At 34.5% G+C, this 16,871-nt stretch overlaps 1 protein-coding gene across 1 annotated transcript; it reads left to right on the forward strand.

Annotated features, from left to right (window-relative positions):
* The first annotated feature begins 409 nt into the window (after positions 1–409).
* Positions 410–15,645, forward strand: LOC127878765 (NXPE family member 3-like). Its single transcript, XM_052425293.1, has 5 exons — positions 410–497; positions 4,149–4,411; positions 4,598–4,754; positions 15,011–15,251; positions 15,585–15,645. The coding sequence occupies exons 1-5, from the start codon at positions 410–412 to the stop codon at positions 15,643–15,645; spliced, it is 810 nt and encodes a 269-aa protein (XP_052281253.1).
* Positions 15,646–16,871: the final 1,226 nt, after the last annotated feature.

Genomic DNA, 16,871 nt, shown 5'->3' on the forward strand with positions numbered 1-16,871 from the left:
ATACATAAAACAACACCATAGAAATGTAAATATAATTATTGCAATTACATTTGGTTACGTTCGTGTAATTGTGAAAATAGTGCTAAGGATAGCTCTTTGACGTGTTTACCAATACCCATCATGGGAATGACCAATGCGTTCATCATCGCATGAACGCCGACAAAAACAAAATGTTATTAATAATGATTTTCAAAAGAAAACATTAAATTGAGATTTAGCTGATGATATATTTTTATGTCTCTGGGGATGCTTGAGAAATATAATATTACATCCAGGAGTTGGTGGTCTATTTGTTTTTTAATTTGTTATCGAATATCAATATTCGATTTATAAATTTAAAACCACCAGTGTGAAGAAGAGGGTCCGCGGTGATAAACCAACACTTGCCGTTGACAGGTATGGGGAAATAATGAGTGAAGAGGATGCACTGAAGTTTCCACCGACCACTAGCATAGACCTCATTTCCGATGCAACAAAATCCAGTATGGAATTAATAGGTACTACTGCATACTTATTCTGTTTCTTTCTCATATTATAATTGATCGCGCTGTTTAAAAACCGGTCATAATGCATGTGCGTAAAGTGTCGTCCGAGATTAGCCTGTGCGGACTGCAAGGCTTATCAGGGAAGACACTTTTCGCAAATACTTGATTTTCCTTAAGAGGAGACGTCTTACCAACAAACAATTATAAATTATTGATTTGTCACATGAAACTAGTAACTTGAATTGTTGATACAAATATACGGCTAACATTTTTTTCTTTACTCCGTGTAACAGCAGCATATACATACAAAGCCATTTATTTATTAATGGTATACATCTTTTAAATTAAAGTAGTTTTAACATATACAATAACATTCATTTCATGGATTGTTATTTTGAGCGTATCTGCCAGTTTGAATTTCCAACAGGTGTGTATATAGAGACTCTTAATCTTACAAATAATAAGCGCAGTCTTTTAGGAAGTAGGTCTAAACATTTTTCATATCCCAAAGAGGTTTTGAAAATTTCATTTATATCTAATGCAGAATCATGTTACCTTACCATAGTTGTATAAAGTTGTCAAGACTCTTGACTAGATCTAAAAAAAGAAAATAAAAAAGTAGAAAAAACAAGCAAAGTCTACCCATTTCTTAACAAAAGTTTACGATATTCTGGGCCATTTCCACGATCAACATGTTTGTTGCATCTACCAGATCCGTAGGCAACCATTTAGTATTAAAGGAGTCCAGCCCAAGTTCAACTAACTTAAACATCGGATTCATTTTAATTGTGAATCTCGGTGCAGGCCGTTTATTTTATGGGCTTCAATATTTTACGATCTCGAAAGTTACTGAATTTATCTTATAAGTTAGAATAGTTTGTGGATTTGTTAATTTGCAGAATAAAATATAAATGAAAACTTTATCGGACTTGTGTATGCGTTGTCATCCCATCGAATTATGTTACAGCATTATGATATTTTCATTTAAGAATTTAAAACCAATATTTTATAACTTACAATAAACCTGTTTACATACAATGAATATCTACCTAACCCACCATTAATAGCAAACTTGCATGTATTTATTATGAACCTGTAACAATTGTTTGCAAATTTTTTAATGACTGCGTTCAATATCATCTGACTTTGTGAAACCCCAATATTTCTTAAGCCTAATTTTATAGAACCAACAAAAGAGTGAAAAATTGACAAAATGTTTTTGGTTTAATGTCAAAGTCAATTCATTTAACAAATATGTATCAACACACTGTCATCTACATGTATACTCAAACCAGCGTAAATGTTATATTGTAGGTAAAGTTCAAGGTCTTCAACAAATAAATAAAACAAAATCGGCGACAGTATCTCCCCTTGCATCAGTCCAACCGAATAACTAACTAATCTGAAGATTAACACGATTTGATATTGGACTTAGCTTTTGCTTACACATCCTTTACCATAATAAGCACTTTGCTTTGTATGCAAGACAAAACATTTTCATTCACAATGCATTGCGATATATACTATCAAAACATGTTAACATATCGACTTCTTTAACATAAAACGTTTTTTTCATTTTGCCAATAGACATTAATACCTAAATAGCATCAACAGTTGATTAACCTATCCTAAATCTGAATTCGCATTCGAAATAATAGCGTTTTAATGGCAAAACGTTTCAATGCGCTTGTTAAAAATCGTGATAATCATTTTAAAAAGCAAATATCTTAAGTTATCCCTATATACTTATTAACATCGTTGACAGCACCATTTCTATTCAAAGGAATTATAAACACTTCTGTCCATTTATTGGGAAAATGTCCGATACAAAAATGCCGTTTAACAAGTCACACAAATGGGCTGATAAAATATCGATGCATTCAATTAAATATTAGCTCAAAATGCAATATTAGTTTTCAATGATACTAGTGATAAAGGCTATGGCCAAAACATGTTCAGTATTTAAAAAAGTAACTTTTGTACGGATTATTTTATTTCTTTTTTACACGTTAAAAGGACCGGCTGAGTGTTTGGTAAATTGACAACATTGAAAAAAAATCAGATTAGCAAAGTTGCGTTGTAGCTGTGCTCTTTACGAGTAAACAATAATACTGAACACTTACCGTGCTCTAAAATATCAATTATTTGCATCTTTTTATGATTTAGAGTCTTGAAAATTATCAAGCGTTACAGATGCGAAACGATTAAACAATTTGGAGAGTTTTGTTGTTATCGTTTTATTGTGTGTCCGTGCGTGGATTGGTCATATAACGTATAAAACTAATAGCGGCACGAATGGCCGAGTGTTTTGAGCGCTACACCTTTACTCCAAAGGTCGGTGGTTGAATCCAGGTGAGGATACAACTTTTTTTTCATTTCTTTAATTTTATTCTTATTTTTACTGGAGCTCCTTAGTTCCGATGTTTACTTTTACTAAATTAAAGCATTTAATGAAAAAAATTCAAAGTATGCCACACTTTGTGAACAAGTCCTTTTAAGATGAAAATCATTAAACGCTAAATATTAAGCCACATTATCCAGATTAGTTTCTACAATTATTGCAAGCAATCCATTTATTTATATAACCCGTTTCAACAGCGTTTGAGTGTGTGTGTGTGTGTGTGTGGGGGGGGGGGATTTATTAAGCACCGGTTCTAGCTTTGCGAGTGGTCGCTGGGTAACAACTTTGGTCCATGAAATAATGATAACGCGAAATTTATCTTTAAAGTAAAGTAGCTCTTTTTTGTTATTCTCAGTACATGTGTTACATATTTGTATTAATTAACCGTGGCTCATTTCAAGCATGTGAAAAACATTGGTATTAGTAAAAATAATATAAACATTGTGTCGTTTGCTACTTCGAACACACACAAGGACTACATGCCTCTCGTTTGTTTACTGAAAGCCCTGCTTAAGTTCAAGGGCACATAACTCGCTTATAAATAATTTGGCGTTCACGACAATGATGTCTTGCACTTTAACATAGTATAAACAACGCCCATATAAAGTTTATTTTTGAAAACTTGAAGACTGGTTCGCGACAAAAGGACACATGTCCGGTGATAACATTTTTCAAACACCAAATTTTCCTAAATTCAAGAGGACATAACTCTAAAAGAGATCTTGTAACATGCACAAAAATAACTGCCTGCACTCCTACGCATGAAAAACACATATATTAAGGTTAATGTTCATAGGCAGAAAACTCAGAGACTGGTTTATCGTAGTTACTTTAACAATGATGTTAGTAAGTGTCCAAAACGTTTCTTAATTCAAGGCATAACAAAAATTATTATAAAGTTTTATGTTGAAAAAAAAAACAACAGACACCTGAGAGACGAATCGACGACATAACGCACTCATATAAAATGATGTAAGTATCCACAATTAACCTTACTTCAAGGTCAAATAACTCGGCAAATAATATCACGTCGTTCACAAAAAATATGTATATGGAAAAACACCATATCTAAAAAGTTCTGCCGATAGATATAACACTGAGAGACAAGTTGTTCGCTGTCCGCTTTACATACCAGCATTTTTAGCGTGACAGACCGACATGTTCAATTTAACAGACCAACCAACCGACAGGTTTTTTTTCAGTATACCCCTACACACTTTGGTGTCTCGGGTATAATAACCAATGGTAAAAATACTTTGCAGCCGCTTCTGGAGAAACCAAAGTAGGTGATATGATTCGAGTTTGTATAACGATGTACGACCACACCGGGCACAGAAAGACAACTGGCGGAGACATCTTAAAGCTGTATATGTGTAACCAAAGTCAATGGTCAACAAGGCGTGGTACAGTGGTCGACCACAACAACGGAACATACACAGGTGAGGTCGAGGCAGCGTGGAGCGGGCAGTCAGAACTAGTCGCCAGGCTGGAATATACCCGAGAGGCTATTAGTGCGATGTATCGTGTAAGACATGAGGTAAAATATGTTTATCTAAATCAGATACACGTTGAATGTGAATATGCACGTCCTGTCCATATGTTTGTACAGTTATGCCTCTTATAAATTTTTACGTTTGTAGTGACAAGTAGTTAGTGACAAGTAGTGCACAATAAAAACAAAACAACATTGACATCATTCGTTTACTTTCAGATGGCATCCTTGGAAATATTCCATGCCGTATTTCAAGAGGGCAATGTCAGCGAAACTACAGTTTGCCATCCAGATTTGCATACTCTACGTAAATATTTCAATTACACACGGGTATGTGACATGACGTATGAAAACTCAGGGATGCATTGGTATTGTGGTAACCCAACAAACAAAAATCTTATTTGTGAAGATTGGCACTTGACGTTTTCAAGCAACAGATTACCTCTGAGAATGACAGATGTGGAACAAGAATTATTGACCAGGTAAACATTTGGGAAAACACTCTTTTCCATTTTGTGCACACCACAGGCTGTTTCGGCTATGTAAGGTTTAGTTTAATGGCCATAGCCGAGAAAAATCGGCTATGGAAGATTTAATTTTATGGCCAAATCCGAGAAAGATGTCCGAGGACTAAAAGATAGAAAGTAAATAGTAATAACATTAATTTCATTCTAAAAATACGAATGAAATGATATTCACTGTTACTGGTCTTCTATCTGCAATGATCGATGTGTAGGGTGTACTTAATAAACTACACGTTTGGTTAATACGTTTAATTCACGTCCATAATAAATATATAATCAGGCAACTTGATAGTGCGCGTGCATGTGATGAGCGCTAGCAATGGACTGAGTAGACTGAGGCATGTATGTATATACTAACCTAGTGGCACTGGGTATTATTCATGTATTCAAATAAAGGCCTATACTGTTACAATGGACTTATTATTAAAATTAAACGCTAGCATCTAGATCTAGTTTTTAATCGTTTTTCTTAAATCTTCAATAATGGTTGGCTATCAAAATGCCACCAGAAGTCGTCCATGGCCACACTTACTAGCAATTGGAGTAAGTTATTATTTCTTTCTAACTTGTCGTCCATAGCCGCATGGCTGACTATAATGAAATTATTTACATTTGATATAACACCAAAATTCATTTAAACATCTCGTCTATGGCCACCGTGATTGACCTTTAAACAAAACCAATGATCATAGAGCAAGTAACCTATGACGACAGTAATTGACTTATGCAATATCATTTATGTTCATAATTAAAAGTCATGCATGGTCATAGTAATTAACCTGTGGAATATTATCAAATTTATTCATTGTTTGTCGACTTCGGTCACAGCAATTCTCCGTTGAAATGTTACAGATGTTCTTTATTGCAAGTCGAATATGGCAACAGTAATGGACCTTTGTAATATCATCAATGTTATTCAATGCTAGTCGACTATGGCCACATTAATTAACCATTGAAATATTACCAATGTTCTTTATTGTAAAGCGACTATGGCCACAATAATTGGCCTTTGAAATATCCCCAATGTTTATCATTGTAAGTCAGCTATGGCCAAAGTCATTGACCTTTGAAATAGCATCACTGTTATTAAATGCTAGTCGACTATTGCCAGAGTAATTGACCATTGAAATATCAAAAATGTTCTTTATTGCTTGTCGACTTTGGCCCCAGTAATTGTCCTTTGAAATACAACCAATTTCGCTATTGCAAGTCGACTATTGCCACAGTAATTGACCTTTGAAATACAACCAATGTTCATCACTGCAAGTCGTCTATGTCCACTGTAATTGACCTTTGAAATACTATCAATGTTATTCATCGCTAGTCGACTATTGCCATAGGTATTGCCCTTGAAATAAACTAAATATCTTTAGTCTAAGTCGACTTTGGCCACAGTAATTGACCATTGAAATATCACCAATCTTCTTTATTGCAAGTCGACTATTGCCACATTAATTGGCCTTTGAAATATCCCCAATGTTCATCAGTGCAAGTCGTCTCTGGCCACATTAATTGACCTTTGAAATATCATCAATGTTATTCATTTGTTGTCGACTATGGCTACATTAATTTTCCTTTGAAATACAACGTATGTTTTTTTTGCAAATCGAATGTGGCGACAGTAATTGAATTTTGAAACACAACCAATGTTCATTATTGCAAGTCGTCTATGGCAACAGTAATTGACCTTTGAAATATCATCAATATAATTCATTGGTAGTCGACAATGGCCACAGTAATTGGTCTTTGAAATACAACCAATGTTCTTTATTGCAAGTCGACAATTGCACAGTAATTGACCTTTGAAAAATATCATCAAATTTATTCATTGCTTGTCGACTATGGCCACAGTAATTGTCATTTCAAATACAACCAATGTTCTTTATTGCAAGTCGACTATGGCGACAGTAATTGACTCTTAAAATACAACCAATGTTTATCACTGCAAGTCGTCTATGGAAACAGTAATTGGCCTTTGCAATATTATCAATGTCATTCATTGGTAGTCGACTATGACCACAATAATTGACCTTTGAAATTCAATCAATGTTCTTTATTGCTAGTCAACTATGGCCACAGTAATTGATCTTTGATATATCACAAATGTTCATCATTGCAAGTCGTCTATCGCCACAGTAATTAACGTTTGAAATATCATCAAAGTTATTCATTGCTAGTCGACTATGGTTTAAGTAATATCCCTTCGAAATACAACAAATGTTCGCTATTGCAAGTCGACTATGGCCATATTAATTGACCTTTGAAATACAACAAATGTGTATCATAGCAAGTCGTCTATGGTCGCAGTAATTAATCTTTAAAATGTTATCATTGTTTTTCATTGCTAGTCGACTATGGGCACAGTAACTGCCATTTGAAAAACAACAAATGTTCTTTATTGCAAGTCGATTATGGCCACAGTAATTGACCTTTGGTATATCACCTATGTTCATCATTGTAAATCACCAATATTATTAATTGCAAGTCGCCCATGGACACAGTAATATCCCTTTGAAATACAACTAACGTTTTTTTTTATTGCAAGTCGACTATGGCCACATTAATTGACCTTTCAAAAATAACCAATGTTCATCATGGCAAGTTAGTATGGTCACAGTAATTTGCCTCTGAAATATCATCAATGTAATTATTTGCTTGTCGACTATTGATTGCCATAGTGATTGAACTTTGAAATATTACAGATGTTCTTTATTTCAAGTGGACTATGGCTATAGTATTTGACCTTTAAATATCACTAACGTTCATAATTGCAAGTTGTCCATGGCCACAGTAATTGCCCTTTGAAATACAACCAACGTTCTTGAGTGAAAGTTGACTATGACCACGGTAAATCACCTTTAAAATATCATCTATGTTCATCATTGCAAGTTGTCTATGGCAACAGTAATTGACCTTTGAAATATCGTCAAATTTAGTCATTGCTTGTCGACTATGACAACATTAATTGTCCTTTGAAATACAACAAATGTTCGTAATTGCAATTCGACTAAGGCCATAGCAATTGAACTTTGAAATACAACAAATGTTCATCATTGAAAGCCGTCTATAGCCACAGTAATTAACCTTTGAAATATCCTCAATGTTATTAATTGCTAGTCGACTATGGTCACAGTAATTGCTCTTTGAAATATTAAAGATGTTCTTTACTGCAAAATGACTATGGCTATAGTGCTTGACCTTTAAAATATCATAAACCTTCATAATTGCTTGACGACTATGGCCACAGTAATTGCCCTTTAAAATGCAACCAATGTTCTTAAGTGCAAGTTGAATATGGCCACAGTAATTCACCTTTGAAATATCACCAATGTTCATCATTGCAAGTTGTCTATGGCCACAGTGATTGACCTTTGAAATATCATCAAATCTATTAATTTGTTGTCGATTATGGCCACATTAATTGTCCCTTGAAAAGCAACCAATGTTCTCTATTGCAAGACGACTACGGCCGTAGCAATTGACCTTTAAAATACAACAAATGTTTTTCATAGCAAGTCGTCGATAGTCACATTAATTAACTTTTGAAATATCATCAATGTTATTCATTGCTAGTCGACTATTGCCACAGTAATAAACCATTGAAATACAACCAATGTTAGCTATTGCAAGACGACTATGGCCACAGTAATTGACCGTAAAAATATCATCATGTTATTCAATGCTAGTCGACTATGGTCACAGTAATTGACCATCGAAATATCACCAAAGTTCTGTATTGGAAGTCTACTATGGCTATAACCATGGTCCTTTGAAATCTTACAGATGTTCTTTATTGCAAGTCGAATATTGCCACAGTAATTGACCTTTGAAAAATCATGAATGTTATTCATTGCTCGTCAACTGTGGTCACAGTAATTGCCCTTTTAAATACAACCAATGTTTGTTTTATTGCAAGTCATTATTTTAAGAGCCATTTAATGTGGCCATAGTCGACTTGCTGTAAGTAACGATGGTGTCATTTAAAGAGTCATTTACTTGGCCATAGTCGACTTGCAGAAATGAACAATGATGTCATTTTAAGAGTCATTTACTGTGGCCATAGTCGACTTGAAGTAATCAAAAATGGTGTCATTTTAAGAGTCATTTACTGTGGCCATAATCGACTAGCAGTAATAAACAATAGTGTCATTTTAAGTGTAATTTAATGTGGCAATAGTCGAGCGAATAATGGTGTCATTTTAAAGGTCATTTACTGTGGCCATAGTTGACTGTAAGTAATGAAATATGGTGTCATTTTAATAGTCATTCACTGTGGCCATAGTCGACTTGCAGTAATGAACAATGGTATCATCTTAAGAGTCATTTAATGTGGCCATAGTCGTCCTGCAGTAATGAACACTTGTGCCATTATAAGAGTCATTTACTGTGGCAATAGTCGACTTGCAGTAATGATCAATGGTGTCATTTTGTGATTCGTTTACTGTGGCCATAGTGGGTTTATCGTAATGAACAATGGTGTCATTTTCAGCCATTTACTTTGGCCATAATCGACTTGCAGTATTGAACAATGGTGTCATTTCAAGAGTCATTTACCGTGGTTATAGTTGACTTGGTGTCATTATAAGTCATTTACTGTGTGGCCTTAGTCGACTTGCCGTAATGAACGATGTTGTCATTTTAAGAGTCATTCACTGTGGCCAAATTCGACTTGCAGTAATGAAAAATGTAGTCATTTTAAGAGCCATTTACTATGGCCATAGTCAACTTGCAGTAATGAACAATGGTGTCATTTTTAAGAGTCATTTACTGTGGCCACAGTCAAACAGCAGTAATGAACAATAGTGTAATTTTTAGTGTAATTTACTGTGGCCATAATCGACTAGCCGTAATGAACGATGGTGTCATTTTAAGAGTCATTTACTTTGGCCATAGTCGACTTGCAATTATGAGCAATGGTGGAATTGTACGGGCCATTCACTGTGGCCATAGTCCACTTGCAGTAAGGAACAATGGTGTCATTCTTAAGAGTTTTGATGTCACCTTATTTCAGGGAATGATTAAATTTATCCATTTTGTACTGCGGATAGTTTATTGGTTTGTATTATACATCAAGTGGATGTACCATCTACAACATTTCCGTAAACATCACGAGCGACAATGTTTATTTTATAATATAATGGTTATAATCTCCCTTCGCGTTGAGTTATAAGATAATACGAAACAAAATCAGAATTTAACGAATATTAGATTTTAAATTTAAATTGTTTAAGCTTCCGAATATATATACTGTTTAGTAAGAAGCCTTTTATATTACATTTATCGATATAATGAATAGTATGTGTTAATGCGAATCGTGCCAAGCAAAATATAAATTTGATTTCTAATCGTAATAAACGGTCAGAATGTTTGTTTACATGTGCATTTGTTCGTCAAACAGTATAAATCTTGCTTCCCAGACAATTTTGGACACCAGTGAACAAAAAGGAAAATCCAGAGTAAATACATATGTCGCCCATTACTTTTTTAGAATAAGTTGCAGCTATATCGTGTTATTTGTTTTAAATATATAAGAATGATTTTGTATCAGTACTGTGTAAATTTTTGTTTGTTGTACAAAGATTTTCGTTTTCAATAATTACACCTAGTTTTTGTGCGATTTAAAACAATGCTGAGTAGAACTACATATTGATCACACGCCATCTTGTAAACGTGATACGTATAAAATAGTTTTGTCATACCAAGTATTGAAAAGTACGGAAGGCTGAGTCTTTATTTTATCATGTGTTTAAACGCAGTTACGATTTATTTGTTCTGCATAATAAATTAAATATAACAGCACATAGAGGGCGGGTCGTTATGACACAATGTGAAGTCAACCCTGGACGTGTTTATGTCAACCTCGGCGTCACATTTCATCCTCGGGTTCACAATACGTTGTTTCCCCATCTATGGTATGGGATCAGTATATAAAGTAAAATATAAGCCTCTCGCGTTCCTTTTGTGTGGTCGGTATTTATGGTCCATATTTTTGCAGGATTATTTTACAATATTTATATTTTGTGATATGTGTCATTTTAATTTTTGGTTGGTCGAATAATTCGCAAACGTTTTGTTTTGAGCTGTACCTGCTTTTCGCGACCAATTAATTATTATCTAGAATATGGCATAGACAACATATTATAATTTAGACAGAAACTTGTTAATAATAAAAAACGGCGCATACCACAGATGTATCCGTTAGAATACGGCGTCCAACCAACACACCAGACAAAGTTTATGCGAGTGTACGTTTTTTGTGTGCTACTTTAACAATTCTACTAAGGTAACGAAAGCTTCGTTTCACTAAAGGACCACGTAACACGTGTTTTCAAAAGGAATCTTTTCAGACGCCCGGGGCAAATGAGGTGGGGAGGACTGTCCACTCCTTATTTTTTTTACATTTTTAGATACCAATTACGTTATTTGGTTATGACTCTTGAAAACAACATGCTGCATAATTTTCGCGCACTTTCTATTAAGAAAAAGAATATACATGATAAAAATTAGTACGGTTTATTTCAAGCTAATATTTGTCAAAGTCGCGTTAATATTTTTTCATTCGGGAGTGTGTTTCGTATTACAATCGAGTTAACATTAATTGGAGATTTCAACAAAACATCAAACGCAGCTTAATGAATTCATTTAAAATTTGTTCAGCCGCTTTACAAGTCGAAACAATGTTTTGACAGTATAATGCATGCAATGCTCAATTTCCACGAGGATTAAAGCCGGTTGCCATCATCATTCTGCTAATTAACTGGCCAATATTTCTGTGGCAATTGCATGTACATACAGGTATTGCATGTCCGCAAGCGCTGTAGCTCATAAAGCGTGCGCTCTCATTGGTCAATATTGATTGTCATTGGTCAATATTGATTGTCTGACACAATGACGCTCCGCCTTTAGGTGGGCTCTATTTATGTTAAGTAATACATGTTAGTAACAGAGGATTGTAAATCGGATTTCAAAAGTTTTGGCGTTGATCTTTAGAACGGCTAGTTGCAAAAACTGCATAAAACACGATCAGAAAACTTAAAGTGCTTCGCGGACTCTGATTTCTAAATTCAAGCTCCCCGGTGAGGGACCGTTAAATGCCATGAGGAAAGCTTGTGTATATACGTATAAAAACGGCCTGCATAGATATGTAGACGTACATTGATCCATTAAAACGTAAATATATAAAAATCCTATATGCATTGAATGTTAAGCTTGTCGTGTTTTTATTAAGTGCAAATGTGAATCCAACATTAATTTGTTTTTCTTCGATTTAAACATAACAAAGATGTGTTATTATTTTGTGTAGCGGCAAAGTGAATATAACACAGCGTATTGTAATACACGTAGCACCTGATTCTTTTGGAAGAGACATCATACGGACACCCAAGCAGCCCTGCTTTCATCCGGAACGTCAAAAATCATGGAATCTTAGAAAATCATCGGGCTTTGTTTACCACAACAAATGGTCGTCATCAGTATGCAACCGTACGTTTTTCCAAAGTTGGTATTAATAAACATGAACACACAACTTGAACATACACATGCTATTGAAAATAAAGCTTTGTCAATTAGCATCAAAGGCCCAGTAATTAAATGCGAAAGAAATGTTATTGTGTTTAAATGATAATGCCATACGTATCAGTCATAACCAAATTATGTTCTAACACTGTTTAGAACACGTTTTCATTGATTTATATTTATTTTATATTTCAGTTCTTCTACTCGAACAAATCAACCAGGTCATCGCTAACAAATCCATTTATTTCATCGGTGACTCTAATGCAAGAGCAATCTACCGTTACGCAGTGTTTGCCTTAAACTGCACGGACGCTGCGGATGAAGCGCCTATTAAAAACCTGGCATGGCATAGGCCCACAAAGTGCTCGAACAGTGCCTGGAATTTCACGGCTAAATGCACGCCGGGTATGCGAATACTTCGTTTACGGATGGCACTTCACTTACAGAGAACAACAAACGCCACGCGCGAGAGGTGAGTTCTTCAGCTTTTTTGTATTTATGTTCTGTTTATTTGGTTTTTAGACACAGAATATTGTTTGGGTGATTAATGGAATAGCACCTCGTATTGCGAAGAAAGAAATTCGCGGAAAAACGGTGAATTATTTAAAAAAAACGATAAAATTTCATCGATAATCAGCATGAATTGAATGATCAGTACATATTTAAACAAAATAAACATACTTGGAAATAAATCAAGAACGTGCTTACTATTCGAAATAAAAGCTCAATATATCCAGTAATGTTACAACATGTTACATTTTAGTTTACTAATGTATTTGAGAAAATTCAAATGTTTTAAGAGTCGCATGCACATTTTTCATCTGCACTTCGTTTACCGATCATCTAAAAAACAATGGCACTTCGTTTCCTGACATCTAGACACTTTTTTTCCAGATATAACACACTCGTATTTTTTTAATCAAAAATGCAGAATTCGCTGTGGAATACTGTTAAAGTAAGCAGGCAATAAATAAAAATGTATGTACTTAGTACGCAAATAAAAAACGAATAACCGAAGCATGTTCTTATCCCTTTGAAATATGATTATGATTTGGTATAAATGTGAAAGATAAATGTCAAACAAATTGGATATGTCTAATGAGTAAAATCTATATGACCATATATTTTAAATTACGTTCTAAGCAGTTGATCTAAAGCATTTATCTTTATGTCTAAATGAAGGTACTAAGGCTATTTTCTTTTATATTAGATAGCATGTCATGAATAATCACTCTGCTTAAACTGCCTCTCAGAGATTAATATCAGCAGCGATGCAGGTTCGAAATTCTATTGGAACTTTTTGGCTCAATGCCAATAAACGAAAATAGCAATAAAAGAACGGGCGGGGTTGATTTAATCACACGATAGTGGTGTAAAAATTATGCATATCCGTCTTTTTTTTAATATAAACACAACACATGCTGCATATGAAGTTCTATCCAATATAGCACCCTAAACTTCTTTTGTGTGGGTATACTAAGTACTGACTCCATAATATGACATTTAAACATTTTATGTACGCATTTCTTTTTTTCCAGAATCAGTTGATTTTACGATTTAATTTTAACCGTGATTCTTAAAACTCAACCAATACAGTGATTTAGGGTCAGGTGAATCGCACTTCGAGCAAACGTTAGCGTTGCGTAAAGGGAAGTGCTCCCTATAAGCAGGGCTCAAAATACAGGGAGTTTTACCATTCTCTTTTTTTTTAATTTTGTTGCTACGCATAAGTATCGTCTTGATGATGCGATTCAAATAAGCACAACCGACATAGGATTTTATGAAGAACAAATGTGTATTTGCGTCATAAAGACCCCTTCACTACCGTTATCTAGAGCCCTGCTATAAGTAAAATTAAACACGATTGTGTTGATTCGCATTATCCGTACACATTTATTTAATAATAAATATTATCTTATTTGAAAATTGCAATTATAATAAACATAGTATAAATTAATAGTCATGTGATTTTTGAAAAATATATTTTAAAAATGTTTCGTATGAATAGCCATAATATAAATAAATGCATTCGAGGTAGAAGATAAAACTCAGTTATTAGAGTGCCCGCTTTGTTGAAAGTCTCCGTAATCTGAAGTGCCCTTTATCGGTAAACAAAGTGGCTGCAACTTTATGTATGCCACCTATTACAAAATGTACTATCTTTGTTTATATTTCATTGAATGCTATCAAAATTTCAGTATTTGAAGCACAGTGATTACTCTACATGCTGGAATAGCAAAAAATTTCTTGCAATAATTCTAAGTAGTTTTATTTTGTTAAAATGTTTACTGTTCATCCAGTTTATGCTGTTTTCCGATCACATTTTCTATTTTTTGGGCAAAACTGTTCCATTCTTCCGTGAAATTGTGTATTCCCAATACAAAAGGATACACCATTTATCAACTCGACCATGTGTCTTGTCTTAAAAACTAATCTTTAGGATATAACTTTAAATAAAACAGAGGAACTTACCTCTAGCGCGTGGCGTTTGTTGTTCTCTGTTAGTGAAGTGCCATCCGTAAACGAAGTATTCGCATACCCGGCGTGAAATGGTTTCCACACGCTCAACCGTTCATCACAAGTATCGTCCCAGACACGAAGGCGTACACAACGGTTTCGGTTGCTCGTCGTCTGGATAACATTAAGGATGACGAGGATGCCGTTGTAGTCATTCATATTTACATTCATTTGTTACTATATCATCACAGCATTTTTGAACGTAAGATGAGAATGATACGCACAAGTGTTGCAAGCCTGCTTCAACGAAACAAACTGGCACAAGTTGTGATACTTGGACCGCATACGTTTGATTCGTATGCTAAATTCCCTGACCTGTACGGTTACATTTATTCATATATCATTTATGAAGTGTTTACTGGTTTACACGATAAGGTGCTTTTTCTTAATGCAATGGAGGTAACAGATACGTTTTTTAATAAGTTGTCACATCCATCATATGATATAGTTATGACCTGGTTAAGAATGGTAGTTTCCTTTCTATAAGTTTTAAAGATATGTGTATTGTACGAGGCACGAAATATTCACTTACACGTTTGTTGAGATTTGTATATATTGATATTGCACAACCACATTGAACTTGTACTGTCTACCAGTACATTCTTCAAGACCGAAGGTTTGTTCGTGAAATTGTGCATGTATTACCGTAGTGACCGCGACTTAATAACCACCACCATCAAGCTGAAGTTAAAAACAAGCGCGTCACCCTAAACCCACGCATATGATTGACTTTCAAGAAACTGAAACATCCAGGGCTAGATCTTTTGATGACAGATTTGAAGTAATATTAAAACGGATAAGTGGTTGAATGAATTTTAGCCTTGTCTGACGAAACGTTTGTTTGTTTGAAGTTCGCTGGTATCCCGAATGCTGGATGAATGCCAGAAGCTTCGAAACTCTCTGTGTCCCTCTTTGAGCTCTCTGCGCATCTTTCCATACGGAAAAATAAAAAAGTAACTTAATTGCGTAAATCAACAGGAGGACAAGACGGTCACCTACTATCGTGAAGACGTTTCATGTCCATTGTATCCGTGTTATACTCAATTTCCCTTTTTCATAAGTAGAATTTGCAGAACATATGGTCATTATTGTTATTTAAGAGTGTGGTAATATAGCGAATTTTGTACAGCAGTTACTTCCAAATAAACAAACGAATTAGAATCGACCGGCAACGGTGCTACGTGTCGTGTTGACTTTACGTGAGATTAAAATGGAGGCATAAATCAAGTTAATACTTGTATAAACTGTAAGTTATGCAGCTGGCTGACATACATTAACATTAATTATCATTGGGAAACAAACAGATCTGGTCTAAACGAATTTGATTTATAAGCGATCGAGTGTGGGTAGGCTTTAGGTTGCCTGAACGAAACAGCAAACATGTCTGACAATGACGAACCTCTATTTACATATATTAAATGAACTCATTTGTCGACGAATCCCATTGCATTGAATTTCAAGAAAGTATATTCACTGTATTCATTCATTTTTCTTTATATACAAAATATCAGTATATATAACAATTTAAAAATCCTCACTACTTGAGTAATTTCAACTGATGTAACAATCAATATACTTAAGCATATTGGTAAACTCATACTCTACATGACTGTGCAGTGTAATAAAACACCAACGTATATACTCTCAAAAACACTGGATTCTACGAAAATGACATAAGATTTATGTTTAAAAGTTAGCAAGAATATATAAACCTAATACCAATATCATGAAATGATGACAATCATCAATATAACACAACCTGATAAACTTAACATGTTCTGTCAAAAGGCATGCCGTTTTTCAATAAGTAAAGTGACGAAAATGCAGAAAATACACTCAGAATAAGACCGGGGAAAGGTCTGACAGCACAATAAGACGAGCAGCAAAAGGCCGATCAGAATGTTGAAAAACGTCGTCGATATGACCTTCAAAATTAC

Source organism: Dreissena polymorpha, chromosome 4 (genome assembly GCF_020536995.1).
Source record: "Dreissena polymorpha isolate Duluth1 chromosome 4, UMN_Dpol_1.0, whole genome shotgun sequence".
Classification (NCBI taxonomy): Eukaryota; Metazoa; Mollusca; class Bivalvia; order Myida; family Dreissenidae; genus Dreissena; species Dreissena polymorpha.

What these genes read in the sequence shown, in the direction of transcription:
- LOC127878765 (XM_052425293.1), top strand. Translation starts at nt 410, where the DNA reads ATGAGTGAAGAGGATGCACTGAAGTTTCCACCGACCACTAGCATAGAC. An exon ending in ATCCAGTATGGAATTAATAG is followed by an intron (nt 498 to 4,148) that starts GTACTACTGCAT and finishes AATACTTTGCAG; the next exon opens with CCGCTTCTGGAGAAACCAAA. An exon ending in TATGCTAAATTCCCTGACCT is followed by an intron (nt 15,252 to 15,584) that starts GTACGGTTACAT and finishes GTATTACCGTAG; the next exon opens with TGACCGCGACTTAATAACCA.